Source organism: Leucoraja erinacea, chromosome 22 (assembly GCF_028641065.1).
Source record: "Leucoraja erinacea ecotype New England chromosome 22, Leri_hhj_1, whole genome shotgun sequence".
Classification (NCBI taxonomy): Eukaryota; Metazoa; Chordata; class Chondrichthyes; order Rajiformes; family Rajidae; genus Leucoraja; species Leucoraja erinaceus.
The window spans coordinates 16,391,297-16,407,514 of NC_073398.1; the positions used below are offsets into that span (position 1 = coordinate 16,391,297).

The window sequence follows — 16,218 nt, forward strand, 5'->3', positions numbered from 1 at the left end:
TACAATATTTATTTATTCCGCCAACACTGTTGTTATTTGCAATGGCTAGCAGTCTAGTTTTTAACTGTTCAAAATTCTATGACAGTGTATTCACTTTTCCTAAGAGGATCTCTTCTTATGGGATTATTTTAATGATTAATTAGCAAATTTCATAATCTTCCATGTTCATTGCACTGGGAAATTCCCCTATTATAAGGGATTCTCTTCGAAACTACTTATTTACCTGTTAGATTTTGTTAGGAACACTGACAGAAGGCATCTTTGAAAAACGTTTTTTGAAAAGGCTCTGAAAATGGGAGAGATGCAGCAAAGCAGAATTGATTATTAGAGGAAGTAACCAAATGTGTAGGCTAAATAGTTTGAAAATTGTCACATAAGCGAAGGGGTAAAAACTGTCCTGGTCAAAGTGTGAGGCCATAATATTAAAAAAGCCAATTGAAGGATTTCTAAATGAAGTTAAAAAGGTTGAATTCAATTTCAAGAGGAGACATCAACATCAGACAGGACTGAATGATAGATAAATGACGATAGACACAAAGCTGAAGTAACTCAGCAGGACAAGTAGCATTTCTGGAAAGAAGGAATGGGTGACGTTTCGGGTCGTGACTCTTCAGACTTGACGATAAATGATAATTAATGGCAGAATACAGTTAGGATCCAAAATCATGAGGTTTGGATTATGTAAAGTGAAATGTTTCAGGGAATGAAAACATGGTGCTCAGAGCTTGAAATGTTAAAGAAGTAGAATGATTTTAGCTAAGGTGAGCATATCTTAAGCACGAAAAATGAAAATGCATTTCATTGGTGTATTTTCAATATGTTTTTAGAAGTTGAGCAAAACGTGCCATTATATTCTTCTTGACTAAGCAGGTTAAACCTGAATTTAGTACCTGGGTTTATTGTAGATTTCCTGAATTTGTAATTCTTCTGGTTCTTTGCCAAACAGGTGAATAGTATTCCATCATGTTTTATACATGCCTTTAATTTGGTACGGCAGGAGATAAACATTCATAGCCATTCCCTGATCCTCCTTACAGCTACAGCATATATTTGGTTGCACCATTTGTTACTGGTCTTTGGTGATTCCCTGGATATTGATATTGATAAACAGTCTAGTAGTAAAAAATTCACGGACTATTAAGAGGAGTTATTAAACACAATCATCGTCTGGCATTTGTGTGATGGGATGTTTTATGTAACTCGGCAGTACCTGCTTGGATGTTATGCATGTTTTGCTGCAGGCCATCATGGGTTGCTTCAATGACGGGGGGTGGGGGGGGAAGGGGGGGGGGTGAACATTGATTGTTGATCAATCATCAGTGAAGATTGCCACTTCTACGCTTGTGATGGAAGGAGGTCATTGAAACAATGCACTAGAAACCTGTGCCTGTGTGATAGATACATGAGGAAATAGGAGGGGAAGGCTAACAAGCCCATCAAGTCTGCCCCGCCGTTTAATATGATCATGGCTGGTCTACATTAGACTTGTCTCCTCTTTTGTGCTGATTTCCCCATGGTGCTCAATTCACGATCTTTCAAAAACTTAGAATTCTTAGAAATGATGTGTTGAAACACATGTTTCATTTGTTTCTCTACCTTTTGTCTGCTGATGACATACGTAACAACTGCATCATTACATTTCCTTGGTAACAGAAATATGCCACGATGGAGGATTCGGGTAACATGGGTAAATTTTGTCTTTTGCTGTGTGTTGCGTGCGTGTGTGTGTGTGTGGTATTGCCAAGGCTCACAAATGTGTGTGCTGGGATCCCGCGACATATTATTTATGTGGTCTCAAAAGTGCCGCTCATGCACAGATTAGTGGGTTAGCATATTATATGGCTCAAATTGGCTCTTGAAAAGATGGTAGATACCTCTCCGTCTTTAAAAAATAAATGTGCTCTAAGATATAACTAGACAGAAATGCTGGGGAAACTCAGCGGGTGAGGCAGCATCTATGGAGTGAAGGAAATAGGCTACGTTTCGGGTCGAAACACTTTTTAAACATTTTTGGTCAAGATGAGGGAATGGGGGCCTAGAAAACTGAAGTCCTGGAGTAAATGAAGAGCGTGTGAGGCGTCTTGAACATAGGTAGGGAGGAATTTACCAGGGGGGGATAGGATGGAGTCGAGGTATGTGGAAATAAGTTTGGTAGGACACGAACAGGCAGAAACAATGGGTCTGCCAGGACAGTCAGGTTTGTGGATTTTGGGGAGAAGGCAAAATCGGACCCGAAACATTGCCTATTTCCTTCGCTCCATAGATGCTGCGTCACCCGCTGAGTTTCTCCAGCATTTTTGTCTACCTTCCATTTTGCAGTATCTGCAGTTCCTTCTTAAACATGCTGTAAGATATAGTTGGGTAATAAGCTGTAGGGCTATGATCAATTGCTGGTTGATATGATTAAGTCGGGAAGCATTCAGTGCAAGAATATAGACATTCTAACCTAATAAAATTCTTGATGATGAATGGTCATTGACCTTTTTAATGTTTCTCCATATATGCTGCTCAACCTGCTGATTTTGTTTTTCAGGTTTTTGTTGGCTTTTATGTTGATGTTGGCAATAATTTGCTGTTTTATTAATGGTCTTGAACTTTGCTGTTTTATTAATGGTCTTGAACATAAGTTTTCAGGATCACGGAAATAAATAAATAAGAGAACATTGTTAACGTTTATTATTCACTATGAGATATGAATGACTGATGTCACCTTATATTAGCACTATGGCTGCAGTTATAAGTAGAAAGACACAAAAAGCTAAGTAGAAAGACACAAAAAGCTGGAGAAGAACGGTCTCGGCCTGAAAGGTCACCCATTCCTCCTCTCCGGAGATGCTGCCTGTCCAGCTGAGTTACTCCAGCTTTTTGTGTCTTTCTTTGGTTGAAACCAACATCTGCAGTTCCTTCCTACACATGCAGTATAAGAAGTCAAGAGAGTTTGTCGCATTTTCACCAAAACTAGGTTATTCTATAGTGGCACAGTTTTATCGTTTTCTGGTATTATGGAACGGTCCGAGTCAGAACTACAAACATTGGTGTGGGCAATCAGACAGGATATCAGGCTTTGTAATGCTGCTCAATTTCTCATTACAATGCAATGGTATATGGACACACTGATCTGTTCTGTATTCGTGCCTACTATGTTCTGGTGTGCCAAAGCAAAGCAAGAATTTCATTGTCCTATTAGGGACACATGACAATAAACTCATGAAATTGAACTTGAGTAATCTTCCTCCAACGTGCCATTAATTTTACTGACTTTTCTTAGTTTTTTTGTATTAACATGCTGTGTTGCAGTTACATCTCAGGAACACACTATCCAATGCTTCACTAAACTTGCCATTATTCATGTTTAATCAAATGACCAATGCTATTCCAGTTTGATCCTGTCCACATATGTGAAATTTTAGCAGAATCTGTGCACAGTCATCAAATGCTGGAAGGGGTCTAAATTGTGACCGCCATTTTACTTATTTACAATGTTTTTGACATTTTATTTGCAGTGACCATTCTAAAATTAAAGGTCGATGAAGTATTCCTGTGCCACAGATAACTGATTTCCCGCAGAAGTTTCTTAGTGAATGAATTAGAATGAGGTAACTCTTCTAACGACATTCTTAGTGAATGAATTAGAATGAGGTAACTCTTCTAACAACATTCTTCTCGTGGGCTGAATCCAGCTCTTGCACCGACCTGGTCAGATGCAGAGAGCTGACGGCTACTTCCTCTTGCATAGGCATAGTGAGGCATCAATGATGAGTTGGCTGTGGGCAGCTCATCTCCGAGGCACTATCTCAAATGCACTGGCAGCTCTTGACAGGGGTTAAAGCAGGACACATTTACATTGCCTTGTGTTAAAGCTGTCATGGACTGCTGAATTCAGTTCATATATATTTGTATTGCAGTTACTTTGAATTGAGTTGACTTGATTTTTTTTTTAATTGGTTGGTTTCATGGTGAGGGGCGGGGAGAGAGTCTGATCAAATGCTATTCTGTTGTTTCTCCCGAGCGGCTGACAAAGCGTCTAGATTCCTCACCGGCACTCATGTTGGATGCCTGATATGTTTGTTTATCCAGCTTGTTGACTAGCGATTAAACCATAGCAAAGCTGCATGTCAGGATTTTAATGCATGGAAGTAGAAATTCAGTACTCTCTGTCTTTGCATCAAGGAGGGATTATCTAAGGAACAAGCTATTTTACGTTAGAAAGTGATGTAGCTCCATTTGAAACTGGAGAAAATTATGAAGGTACTAGACCAAGTGGGGGGAGGCCATGTCCCCCAATGCAATATTCCACCACTCACCCATAGCCCCCACGGAAGTCCTGGACCCCAACGCAACCTTTCCCCCAACGCAATATTCCACCACTCACCTGTTTCTCCAATGCAATATTCCACCACTCACCCATAGCCCCTAACTGCGCAGGCGCAACTCATTTTCCCTCATCCCCAGCACTCCCTGTCCCTTCTCTTCACCCTTTTCTGCTCCTGGACGCTCAGGTTGCCGTACCAAGCCACGATGCAACCGGTCAGCATGCTCTCTACTGTGCACCTGTAGAAGTTCGAGAGAGTCCTCCTTGACATACCGACTCAGTAATCTTCTCAGGAAGTAGAGGCGCTGATGTGCTTTCTTTATGATTGCATCAGTGTTCTGGGACCAGAAGAGATCTTCGGAAATATGCACGCCCAGGAATTTGACGTTTGTGACCTTTTCCACCATCATTGATATAAATAAGATTGTGGGTCCCCATCCTACCCCTTCTGAAGTCCACAATTAGTTCCTTGGTTTTGCTGGTGTTGAGAGCCAGGTTATTGTGCTGGCACCGTTTGATCAATCGGTCAATCTCACTTCTATACTCTGTCTTTTTGTGGTTATGTAATGCTGAGTTCAAACAGCAGCCTGCTTGAGAGAAATGTCACTCTTGGTGGAGTGTGTTGTGGCCAAGAAAGAAAAAGATTTTCATACGAGTCTCTCTTCCACTGATATATAGTGACGTTTACCGACTAGTTTCTTAAATACAACATAAATTGCAATAAATAGAAAATCAAGCAGCATCAGTTGAGATGTAAACAGAGTTTACATTTCAGGGAGTTGAAAATGCCCAGTATTTTCTGTTTTATTTCAAATTATCATTGTACTCTGAATTTTTTTTTTCCTCTGCTCTTTCTTTGCCTAGGAAATAGTGTCTGACCTGCAAAGATCAGAAGTGGAAAGAAGCATCTCTCAATTTCTGAAACAATTTCAATATTTAGGAATTATGATTTTGTTGTACAAATTTCAATAAAATCTAATTGTGGCTCACACTAAGCAGGCTGTAATCTAATTTTCACTCGAATGTGAGTGACGTTAAGCAGGAAGCTAATGTGCAAACATATCTGATTCAAATAATAAATGTGTGAAGGAGACGAGGCATTTCATAATGAAAGAAAAAATATATATTTGCAAATCTTTGTTACTGGTATGCACTTTCCTAATGACCCTATGATTGATTGATTAATGCTAATTTGAAATTCCACTGCTACGGAATTGGGATGTGTTTATCATATTACAAAAACAAATTCTTCCCAGTTCTGTGGGAATTTTTGAAATTTAGTGGTAGCAGAGTACTGATGTTGAAGGAACTATTTGCAATTTTTAAATTCTCCATATTGTACTTGATGGAATATAAAGCTGCATGGTCCTGTTGATATAATCCTATTCGACAGTGTCACTAAGATTTAATGATTATGCAGGTCAGTTCAATATCAATTAGGCAACTGCAGATGCTGTTTGCAGTACAATGCTGTGATGGGGTCATCAGAGGATTTGCAATGTTTAAATCTAGACTCGCCATTTTGTTTATTGAACCATACAACAGCATTATTGCCATGAAATTCCTCTATCCTTTTAAATTATTTTTTTGTTGGAAAATGTAAGCGTTTACTATTTGTAGGGTTCTCAATTTCTGTAGCCCTGTATTCTGTTGGCATTGCTACCATCTCAAGTATTTTAAGTGCATATTGCTTATTTTTTTTGTTTGGAGTACATTAACACTCAAACTTGAATTTTGACTTGAAACGCTGCAAAGAGAAAATGTTTTTTGAAAGGAAATGGATCTCCTTTGCACGATCCTGTATACAAATAGAGCAATCTCCCAGGAACAATAATTAACACAATCTCAATTAAAACTGGGGGAGGCAATTTGATCTGTTTATCTGTGTACTAATCAAAGTGGAGTGCTACCACTCTTTGCTGCCACACCCCCTACCCTATCAATCTTCATTCCCAAGCGTGCTAGTCACCACCCAAGTTCGCATTCAGTCACATAAAAGTACTTAAGATTTCTGCACGAACGATCCTTGCAGGCAATGAGCTCCAGATATCATCTTCCCATCTCCCCACTGATCTTTCGACTCAATTACTTTACATGTCCTATGCCTGTTCCTAGTAGCTATTGAAACTCCCAGTAATTAGCTTTGATGAGACTGTTACAATGTTGAAATTGTCTTAAACAATTTTCTAAACAAAAACAAACAGTTGTTCTCAGTGAATTGGATGTTCTAGAGGGGATAGTGCCTTGTCTTCAAGTTTCACTTTCTGCTTTTTATTGAATCACCTGAGGAGGTTTAATCTGAAGTTAGTTTGTGTTTTGTGCAGGCACTCTGGGCTGAATTTCCTCCCATGCTGTACATTTCTACAACTTGATGCTTCACCATCTTTTTTGGACAGCAGCTCTGTGAACCTTATTGGCACTCAGCTCCCAAAGAATATCAAATCCAAGGTAGACACAAAATGCTGCAGTAACTCAGCAGGACAGGCAGCATCACTGGAGAGAAGAAATGGGTGATGTTTTGGGTCGAGACCCTTCTTCAGACTATCAAATCCAGGTGGCTTGTAAAGATAGTTGCTTTAGTTTACATGGATCGCTGTTTCCCTCAGAGAACAGTGCACTTCTGTTGGTGATCTTTCTAGTGTCTTAAAATTAAATTTGGTTGAGTCTTACTATAATTAATGTTAAACCGAAGAAATTAACAAAGTTGGTCCACTGGAGATTTTCCACTGGTTTTATTTTTGGTAGAATTTATAAATGTAATACACATACGTTTTGATCTGGTGGCTAACCTTGCTGATGGACCAATGCTTGTGAATGCTGGAAATTTGAAATAAAAACAGAAGATGCTGAAAATGTTCAACAGATTTGGAAATATAGACCCCTTTGGCTGATGCATCCCCAGGTACTCTAGTTTCAGTTGCTTCAAAAGCAAAGCACAGAACACTTCATTTGTCATTATTACAATAAAAAAAAATAAAGACTACAGATTGAAAATAGGATTTTACTTCGGAGTAACGTGTGTGACTACGTGAAGAAGGGCCGTCCGTCTGCGTGCGCGTCATTACGTCTGAACGCAAACGCGCGACGGACTGGCAGAGGCACTGCGTCCTCCCAGGCCGTTAGGATGGGCAGGTAAGGAAAGTTGAATCACTTACCTGCATTCTTTCGGGCTTGAAACTTTTTGTAGTTTCAGGGCCCAGATGTCGAGGAGACGGTCCGCGGGGAAGTCGGCTGCCGAAGACCGCAGCATTTCCCAGTAGCGGGCAACGGTGTTTCCCGACATTTAGCGCCGGCAGCTGAACCGGCAGGAGACTTGTTGCAGGAGGAGAGCTCCGTTGGTGGTCCTGCAGTACGGGAAAATCCACCCGCAAGTCAAACAACCCGTTGACTCAGAAGAGTCCGGGGAGGGAAAGGGATACCCTCCCTCAACGGAGAGCGTCTGAGGACGACTCTCCCACATAGGAGCAACTTTTTGGAGAAGTTGCTCCAACAATGACCTGCTCTAAGGAGAGAGCTGTGTCAGCCCGGGCCTACAGCAGCAGGCAGTACCGGGAGCCTCGCATAATGGGGCAACCCAATGTCTTCCCCATTGGAGGGGGAAGTACATATGGAAGAAACCACTCTGAGTCAGAGTACAAAAGCAGGGGGGGAGGGGGAACCTTCCCAGGGACAAGCAGAAGAAAGGAAGTAAGTAACTTTTACTTGTATAGCACTGTTTAAGTTAACTTGCACCAAAGAGCTTTCCATAAAATAAATAATAAGCACAAAATAAAAGAAATACTTCTGCAATCATCCAGGTTCCACTGGGTGCTTCCCTGGATAGAGATCTAGAAAATGTCTCCTGCTCTGAGGAGAGGAGCATTCACGGTCAGTTTCAGTCTGACCCAAAGCAAGAATCTCATTTAGGCCCGCTGGAGGGGCCATGTCAGCACAGGTATCCTCAGGATCCTGCGGCAGCACCTGTTTTCAGGGCTACCTACAAATCTCACTCTCAATGGAGGGGAGTGTGAGTGATCAGTAGGTAACTGATCTCGAATTAAAGTATGAACATACTGAAGCACATGCATATGGCCTCAAGAGACAGCAGTTGGCAGAATATCCACACAAATGCCGGCAAGGGAACAGCGCTATCAGGGTGACTTTGGAGAAACCAGTCGCCGAATCCTCTCTTCAGGTAAGACCAGAAGAAGGAAGCAAAAGCTGTCGGACCAATCAAGGTACCAACGACAAGCAAACTTCACCAGTAGGCGACAACACACTCCACACCTCCGTAGCAGTTCACTGAAGCCGGTGGTAGCTTGAAAGCTGGGCACGGAAATATGATCAGAGTCGTCTTTCAAGGCAGACTCAGAATTATGGCCAGAATTGTCCGACAAGGCAGGCTCAGTATGATAAGGTTTTCAGACCAAGACCGAAGCAGAGGTCAGGAGAAACATGGAATCCGCACTTCCTACCAGTTCAACTACCAATCAAGGAGAGAAAAGGAACCCGCATCAGGGGCCTTTGGGCTTACCACAAGACCACCGACCGGTATGGAGGTCGGTGGGTCTGGGTTTACTGAAACAAGGGATTATGGACCCAGTTACATGTTGGTAATTTTACTCTTGTGTTTTTGTTCAAAATGACAATAACATGAATTTCAGATCTGGTTTTAAAAAACAGATAACAACATGTGATTATTTTTTACTGCACAACATACATAGGTTCCAAGCAGACTTGGAACTCGGACCGGAATTGTCTTCAAGGCAGGCCCAGTATTTTGGGCAGGATTGCCTTCCAGGACAGGTGACAGAATGTCACTTCATCCAGGTTTAACTCATTTGTGCAGTACAGACTTTTAGAAGCAGCAATTTTTTGTTACGGTCTAACTACTGTTTTATAGGAGCTTCCTATAAAATGGTCACATGGCATGCATCGACCTCAAAGATGCATACTATTCGGTGTCTATTCATTAAGAACAGGAGATATTTGAAGTTTAACTGGATGGCATGGCTCTGCCAAATGGGTTGACATCAGCTCCTAGACTATTAACTAAACTACGGAAACCAATTCTGGGACTACAAAGGTCTCAAAACCACATAGTAATGGCATATTTGGAGGACATTTTCATTTTGGATTCACCAAGAATTGGCAGAAGCATCAGTCAAGCAAACCAAAACTCTGTTTGAAAGAATTGGTTACCTCATCCATCCAGTTAAATCAAAATTGACACCTACAAGGGTAATTGATTACCTAGAATTTACTATCAAAAACAGTAAATATATTGGTGACTTTGCCTAGGGGCAAATGACAATATTAATTAAGCCTGCAATGACCTGATAGTCAAATTCTAGCCATCTATCAGGCAAACAGCGAGTGTAATTGGCAAATAGTAGCTGCATTCCCAGCAGTACGGGCCTTTGCATTACCAGAACTTACAGCAAGCAAAGGAACGAACACTCAGATTACATGCAGGCCGAATTGGCAAACTATGGATTGCCAGCAGAGGCCATTGTTGAATAACTATGGTGGATAACGAATGGGAGACAGCTCAGGGAAATTTTGCTCGAAAGCCATCGAGGGTTCTTCAGACCTATGCAAGCGGCTAAGGATGGGGAGACACCAACACAGTCTAAAGCTGTTGGGGCAGATGGAATGAGCAGGAGTCTGTAATTCCCCAACACATGGAATCAATTACCCAGAATTGTTGGGGGCACAATATGGACTCAAGGTTCTCTGTAGCGATATGCAACCGGTGCTTGTTCAAATTCAGATTGATAACACCACTGCGGTGGCATATATCCATTAACAAGGGTGGTGTAAAATCTGTATCTTACGACAGATTGTCGAACCTCATTTGGCACTGGTGTATCGAGAGGAATATTTGGGAAATCTACGAGGTAGATATAACACAGTGACAGATGCTGGATCACGAATGTTTAATAACAACACAGAATGGATGTTGAATCGGACAGTATTTAACAAAATAACTACACGATTTGGCATACCAGATGTTGATCCGTTTGCATCTAGACTAACCATTAGTTACCCAGATATGTGTCCTGTGAGCTGGATCCAGGAGCAAGGCAGTGGATGCTTTCTCCCTCAATTGGGGAGGAATGTTTATGTATGCTTTCCGCCAATTTGTCTCACAAACCGATGCTTGACAAAAATCAAGCAAGACTAAGCCACAGGCATATTGGTAGTGCCAGATTGGCCTACTCAAGCCTGGTCCCCAAAAATGTTTGGAATTATAGTCCAGCCAGTAATGGCTGTACCCAAGAACAGGGACCTCCTAGTGAACACAGTTACAGGGAGCAATCATCCACTACATGAACGTATAACTTGTTGGTCTGCAGATTCTGAGGAGGCCATTTCAAGGCATGGGACAGTCCGAACAAATACAACACAGTTCGGATAACGGATGTCTTGGAGTTCCTATCAACTGTACTATAACTATAAACTAAGTCATAGTGCATCTATAGTGTCAGAGGCGCACGCTCCTCCAATCTGATGCTGGAAACAGGGCACAGTTTGATAGGAACGCACCCCTTTACAACAAAATTCATGAAGGGAATTTACAATTTAAGACCTCCAAGGCCAAGGTACACTGACACATGGGATGTGAGCGTGGTACAAACCCTACTTTGACAGTGGGGACCGCCTATAACTAACCCTGAAGGTGGTATGCTGACAAAGAGTCCAGACACTGCAAAAGCTACGGTTGGACCACATGACCACCAATATGAACAACATAACATTCCTAATCAGGAACCTGATAAAACAGAGCAGGCCAGGAATGCCAGGGATGGAGATCCAGTTCTTGGCATATCCAGAGGACCAATGGTTGGGTGGGTGGTAACATACTAACACTACTATCTGAGAGTTACGGAGAACCTCAGAGGCTCAGAACAATCGGTCCTCATCAGCCGTAAAAAAAAAAAAACACACCAAAAGGTGTCAACTCAAACCATCTCCAGATGGTCAAAAGAGGTAATGGCGGTAGCAGGGGTAAACATTTAAATCTCACTCCACCAGGGCTGCATCTACGTCGGCAGCAAGAGCTATGGACGTGCTACTTGACGACATCCTAGTGGCTGCAGGATGGACGAATGAAATAACGGTCCACCGGTTTTATAACAAACCCATAACCGGACTGGGGGTGTTTGCACGTACCATTTTAAGTTCTGTCCCTTAGTTTCCCCCCCCCCCCAAGGTTGGATGGGGTAACTTTTTTAAAAACTTTTCTTTCATTTAAAGCATCAGTTTCTTTACTTAACTATGTAATGTCTGAATGCTTTAATGATTACACGCATCCATGGTCAATCCATTCAGTGTGTGACGCCTGGATTCGTAACCGGCGTAAAATCACAGAGCTTTGAAATCTTCACATAGTCACTCACGTGACTCCGAAGTAAAATAGTAAGATTAAACGAGAACTTACCAGTTTGAAGTTTGATCTTGATTTTATGAGGAGTTACGATGAGCGATTATGTGCCCAACGCTCCCACCCTCATACTATCAAGGTCATATGGAAGTTCTAGTTTCTTCACAATCTTACTATTCTCAGGTCTTCTGTTTATCTGTGATTTAACACCGCTGCTTTGAAGATTGACGCGCACGCAGACGGACGGCCCTTCTTCACGTAATCGCTCATCGTAACTCCCCATAAAATCAAGATCAAACTTCAAACTCGTAAGTTCTCGTTTAATCTTACTATTAATTTAGATAGGTACTCGGTCATTGTCATGGACATGGTGGGCCGAATGGCCTCTCTTTATTGTATGTGAATCAATGTAATGTTTGTAACTCTCCAAAGATATCATTTGCAGTGATATTATTCATGTGAAAGTGACAGTATTAATCACTCAATCAAAGGAAGAAATAACATTTTAAAATAGCTGCATTTATTTGAATGCAGGATTGCTCAAAATGCAATACAGTCAACGAAGCTCTTTTGATACACACAAACTATGACAGCACAGGAAAGTGTTCTACCAGTTTGTGCACATTAGGTTATCTCAAACAGCAGGTTAATGGGGAAATGAATGTCTTTGGCGTTTGAAAGAAAAATAAAAGTGCCTTTTGATGGTTGGTGACATTTCCTTCTGTTCTTTAATACAGACCTATGGGTGCCAGAAAGAACAGAACTGGCATCAATTTATTGTCTCAACAACCCTGCAATACCACTGAAAATGTTGTGCCATCACTTAAGTTTGTACATTGAGTTTTTGATTCAGAGCCTTTTGATTTGGAATTGGCTGAGGGTAGCATCAATCAGAACAGAATTCTATTATTTTCCCAAACTAATTTAATCATGTAGTTATTTTTATTGTTTGTATTTGATTTTATTTAATTTCAATATATTGGGGCCACCAGTGTTAACTCCTTATTTGCAGTTTTAAAACTAAATTGCCTAGAGGTTCATCCTGATAATATTGGAATAGAATGTCAGAAGAGGAATACTGTGTGCATGTGCAGCAACCTGACATGCTTTTGCTATCCATCGTGGACAGCTTTCACTACCCTGTGCTGTGTTTATTTGCTCGAGCATTGGCACATTGCCAGGCTGCTGATTCCCTTTCATTGGCCAAACTTGTCAGATAGCTTGCAATATGTTACTGATGTCGTGTAATGTCCTTACCAGAATTACAAAACGTGAACATGATCTGTTGAGAGTAATACATTTGCACTGCAACACTGCGTACCGCTCAAAACCATGACTTAACATTTCAGGTTGATTACAGTTAATTGGAAATGTTAACTATTTATTTCTCCATAGGTTCTGCATGACCTTGTGTGCAGTATCTTGAGAACAACAACAAAAAATGGATGTCTATGAGCTGCTGTACAGTTTTCCCTTTTAATTGGAATGGGGACATTTCTATTACGTAATGCAGTAATGACATGATGAGAGAGGAAAAAGAGAGATATTGATAATGTGCTTTGTAATTATACTGATGCAGATCCAATAGAAGGTCATGTGGGAAACAGCAGCTCGGAGAATACTGAAAATGTATGGTGGGTGAGGAAGTGAGTTCAGCAGCATGAATCTTGTGCACCATCTTGTGGTCAATCTTTCTCACTGATTACCCAGTGATTTGTCTGCCCACATGATTAGAACATAATATTGAAATAAAGGTTGTTTTCTTTGTTTAATCCAAATAGTAGTCATTTTATTTAAAATACTAAAAGGAGCAGCTGAAAAAAGGAATTGAATGCTTACATTTAATTTTTTTGATGTAGGTTAATATTTTATTCTGTCAGCTAATATAAAGTTCCCCCAGTTCAAGCATGTAATGGGAATTGGCCCATTAAGGCCACGTGAGGTTTGTAAACTATCATAGATATTTATTATACAATGACTATGATTTGCTACTTCCTAGAGCTGAATTTATTGTAAAACCAGTCATTCCTCATAAAGTCTAATTCTATTTATTTTCCTCCACAGAGGAGGAACTACGGAAACTTAGAGAAGAGACAAATGCTGAAACTCTAAAGCAAGAACTTGAAAAAGAAAAATTAAAACGAATAGATTTGGAACAGAAAATTTCTGATGTGCTTAAAGTCAGGTACAACTGATATAAAATGATAATCCAGATTGTGTTTCTGTACTGATAAAATTGTTAACACTTCAAGTGCTAAGAATTGCCATGTGGAAAGGATGAACTTTCACCTTTACTTTTGCGTTCGTTTTAGAATGTTTTTTGTTTAACTAAATTGGGAATGCAGATTAGTAAAAAAAACGTAAGACGCGCATCAGGTTTCATAGAATTTACATTGATTACTAATTCTTACAAACCTGGTTCCATAACAGTGGTCTCTTCAAGTGGTCATCAGTCACAGCAGTCAGGATTAATTCTATATTAATCCTCCAATTCACACATAGTGACATTCATATATTTTTAAAAAAAGCTAATTTAATCTGAAAGTTGTTAACATTTTCAGTGGTCTCAGTAGAAGTTTTAAATTTGCCGACAACACCATCGTCGTTGGGTGAATAATGACGGAGGAAAGCAGAGTGGTGGTAAAGAATATTGGTCTGATGAGAGGAAAGAAGTGCTCCACAGTGATAGGAATACAAATGATAACTTGGTTTAATAATCTGCACTATACACCACACAGAAACAGCAGATGAAACCAGAATGGGGATCGCAGGTGGGTAAAGACATTGTTGATGGTAGTCTGTACTGTTTAGCTAATACTGAGGAGGAATACAATGTAGCATGAGATAATATGAAGTCATCTCTACTCTCGTAATTCCCATGAATATGTGGCCGGACTCTGCTCCAATGACATCTTTAAATTCACCGACAATACTTCACAGGAATAGATCGAGTAGATGAATAGAGTCTCTTGCCCAGAGTAGGGGAATCGAGGGCCAGAAGACAGTTTAAGGTGAAGGGGAAAAGATTTAATAGGAATCTGGAAGGTAACTTTTTCACACAAAGGGTGGTGGATGTATGGAACGAACTGCCAGAGGAGGTGATTGAGGCACGGACTATCGCAATGTTTAAGAAACAGACAGGTACATGAATTGGACAGGTTTGGAGGGATATGGACCAAATGCAGGCAGGTGGTACTAGTGTAGCTGGTGCGTGCAGGTTGGGCTGAAGAGTCTATTTCCACGCTGTATGACAATGACTCTATACCATGACATCTTGATCTTGAAGTGTCCTTGAGTATAGAGTCCATCTTTTTAAGATTTTAGCTTTCAGCTCCTTATTTAGTTTACTTAATATTAGATACACAATTAGAATTGACTAGACTTCATGGAAGGTTCTCATAGTGTTACTGAAGTTTGGTTCTCAGTGCTGTCTCAGCTAAGAGTGCATCTCTGTGAAGCACTGGACAAAGAAGAGAATAGTAATTATTGTGTCCATTTTTTATCCGTCCTGCAACTCCCATCAATAGAAATGTTTTTTGTTTTTTAACAATAAAATTCTTCTGGAGAAATAAAGAATCACTATATGGGCTGTGTTGGCAGTGTAAATTTTTCATTCCTCCTGGAAGTCCCATCAATAAAATTGGTTTCATTTTACCATAAAATCCTTCTGGAGAAATAAAGAATCATTGTATGGTGTTTATGTGGCAGTGAGTTCTATGGCAAGTACTGGGTAATGGGAAGTTCAGCATTTCAAAAAACAATTTTGTTGAAAGTTTGCAAGAGCTTGAGGTTATATGTGAAAGTTATTTATATTAATTTTATTATATTACATTATTATTTTACTATATTATAGTTAATAACTGGTCATCTAATTGATTGAGACATTGTTGCAAATTCTTTAGTACATGTTTCCTCTTTCAGAGGTGAGGATACATCAAGTCAGCAGTCTGTAAAAGTGCAAACTTCAGTGAATGGAACAGGTAATTTATATTTGATTTTGGCAAGATCAATGCAGTGCTAGTAAAAGTATATTAGTTATAGATGACAATATTAAAGAATTTACTTTGACAATTTAAAAACTTACAAATGTAAATCTATAATTCATGATGGATCTTTCCAGAGTATTAATGGTGTGGGTTGAAAGGAGAGTGAGCAGTCTCTTATAATCCTGAATGTAATTTGCAGCTCTATTGTGCCTTGATGCTGAGAGATTGGCTTTATATGGTAACGGAAAAATAGATCAGGTGGGAATTATTTTCTGAGGTCCTGTCTGGTCTTTGAGTGCATTTTAGAGGCAGGGGGTACTATTTTGCATCAATCTTAGCATTATCTAGGGATGCTTGATTATTGGAAGTGCCTCCAAAATGATAAATTAAAAATCAACTTGAGGCTGCAACCATGTTGAAAAATATTTGATAAATTCAATGTAAAAGAAAAATTGTTTAAGACTTGTGTAGAAAATACCTACTCGTTTGCATAAATTCTTAAATTCAACTTATTTGTCATTCATTCATTCAATCAATCAATCATGTCAAATTAA

The 16,218-nt window shown here is 40.1% G+C and overlaps 1 protein-coding gene across 5 annotated transcripts in view; it reads left to right on the forward strand.

Annotated features, from left to right (window-relative positions):
- Positions 1-16,218, forward strand: part of gramd4a (GRAM domain containing 4a) — a 104,714-nt gene that overhangs the window by 46,695 nt on the left and 41,801 nt on the right. For all 5 annotated transcript variants that reach the window (XM_055653032.1, XM_055653031.1, XM_055653030.1 and 2 more), the window contains 2 exons: positions 13,743-13,863; positions 15,600-15,658. In XM_055653032.1, the coding sequence (XP_055509007.1) occupies positions 13,743-13,863; positions 15,600-15,658 (180 nt within the window). The remainder of the gene's footprint in view (positions 1-13,742; positions 13,864-15,599; positions 15,659-16,218) is intronic.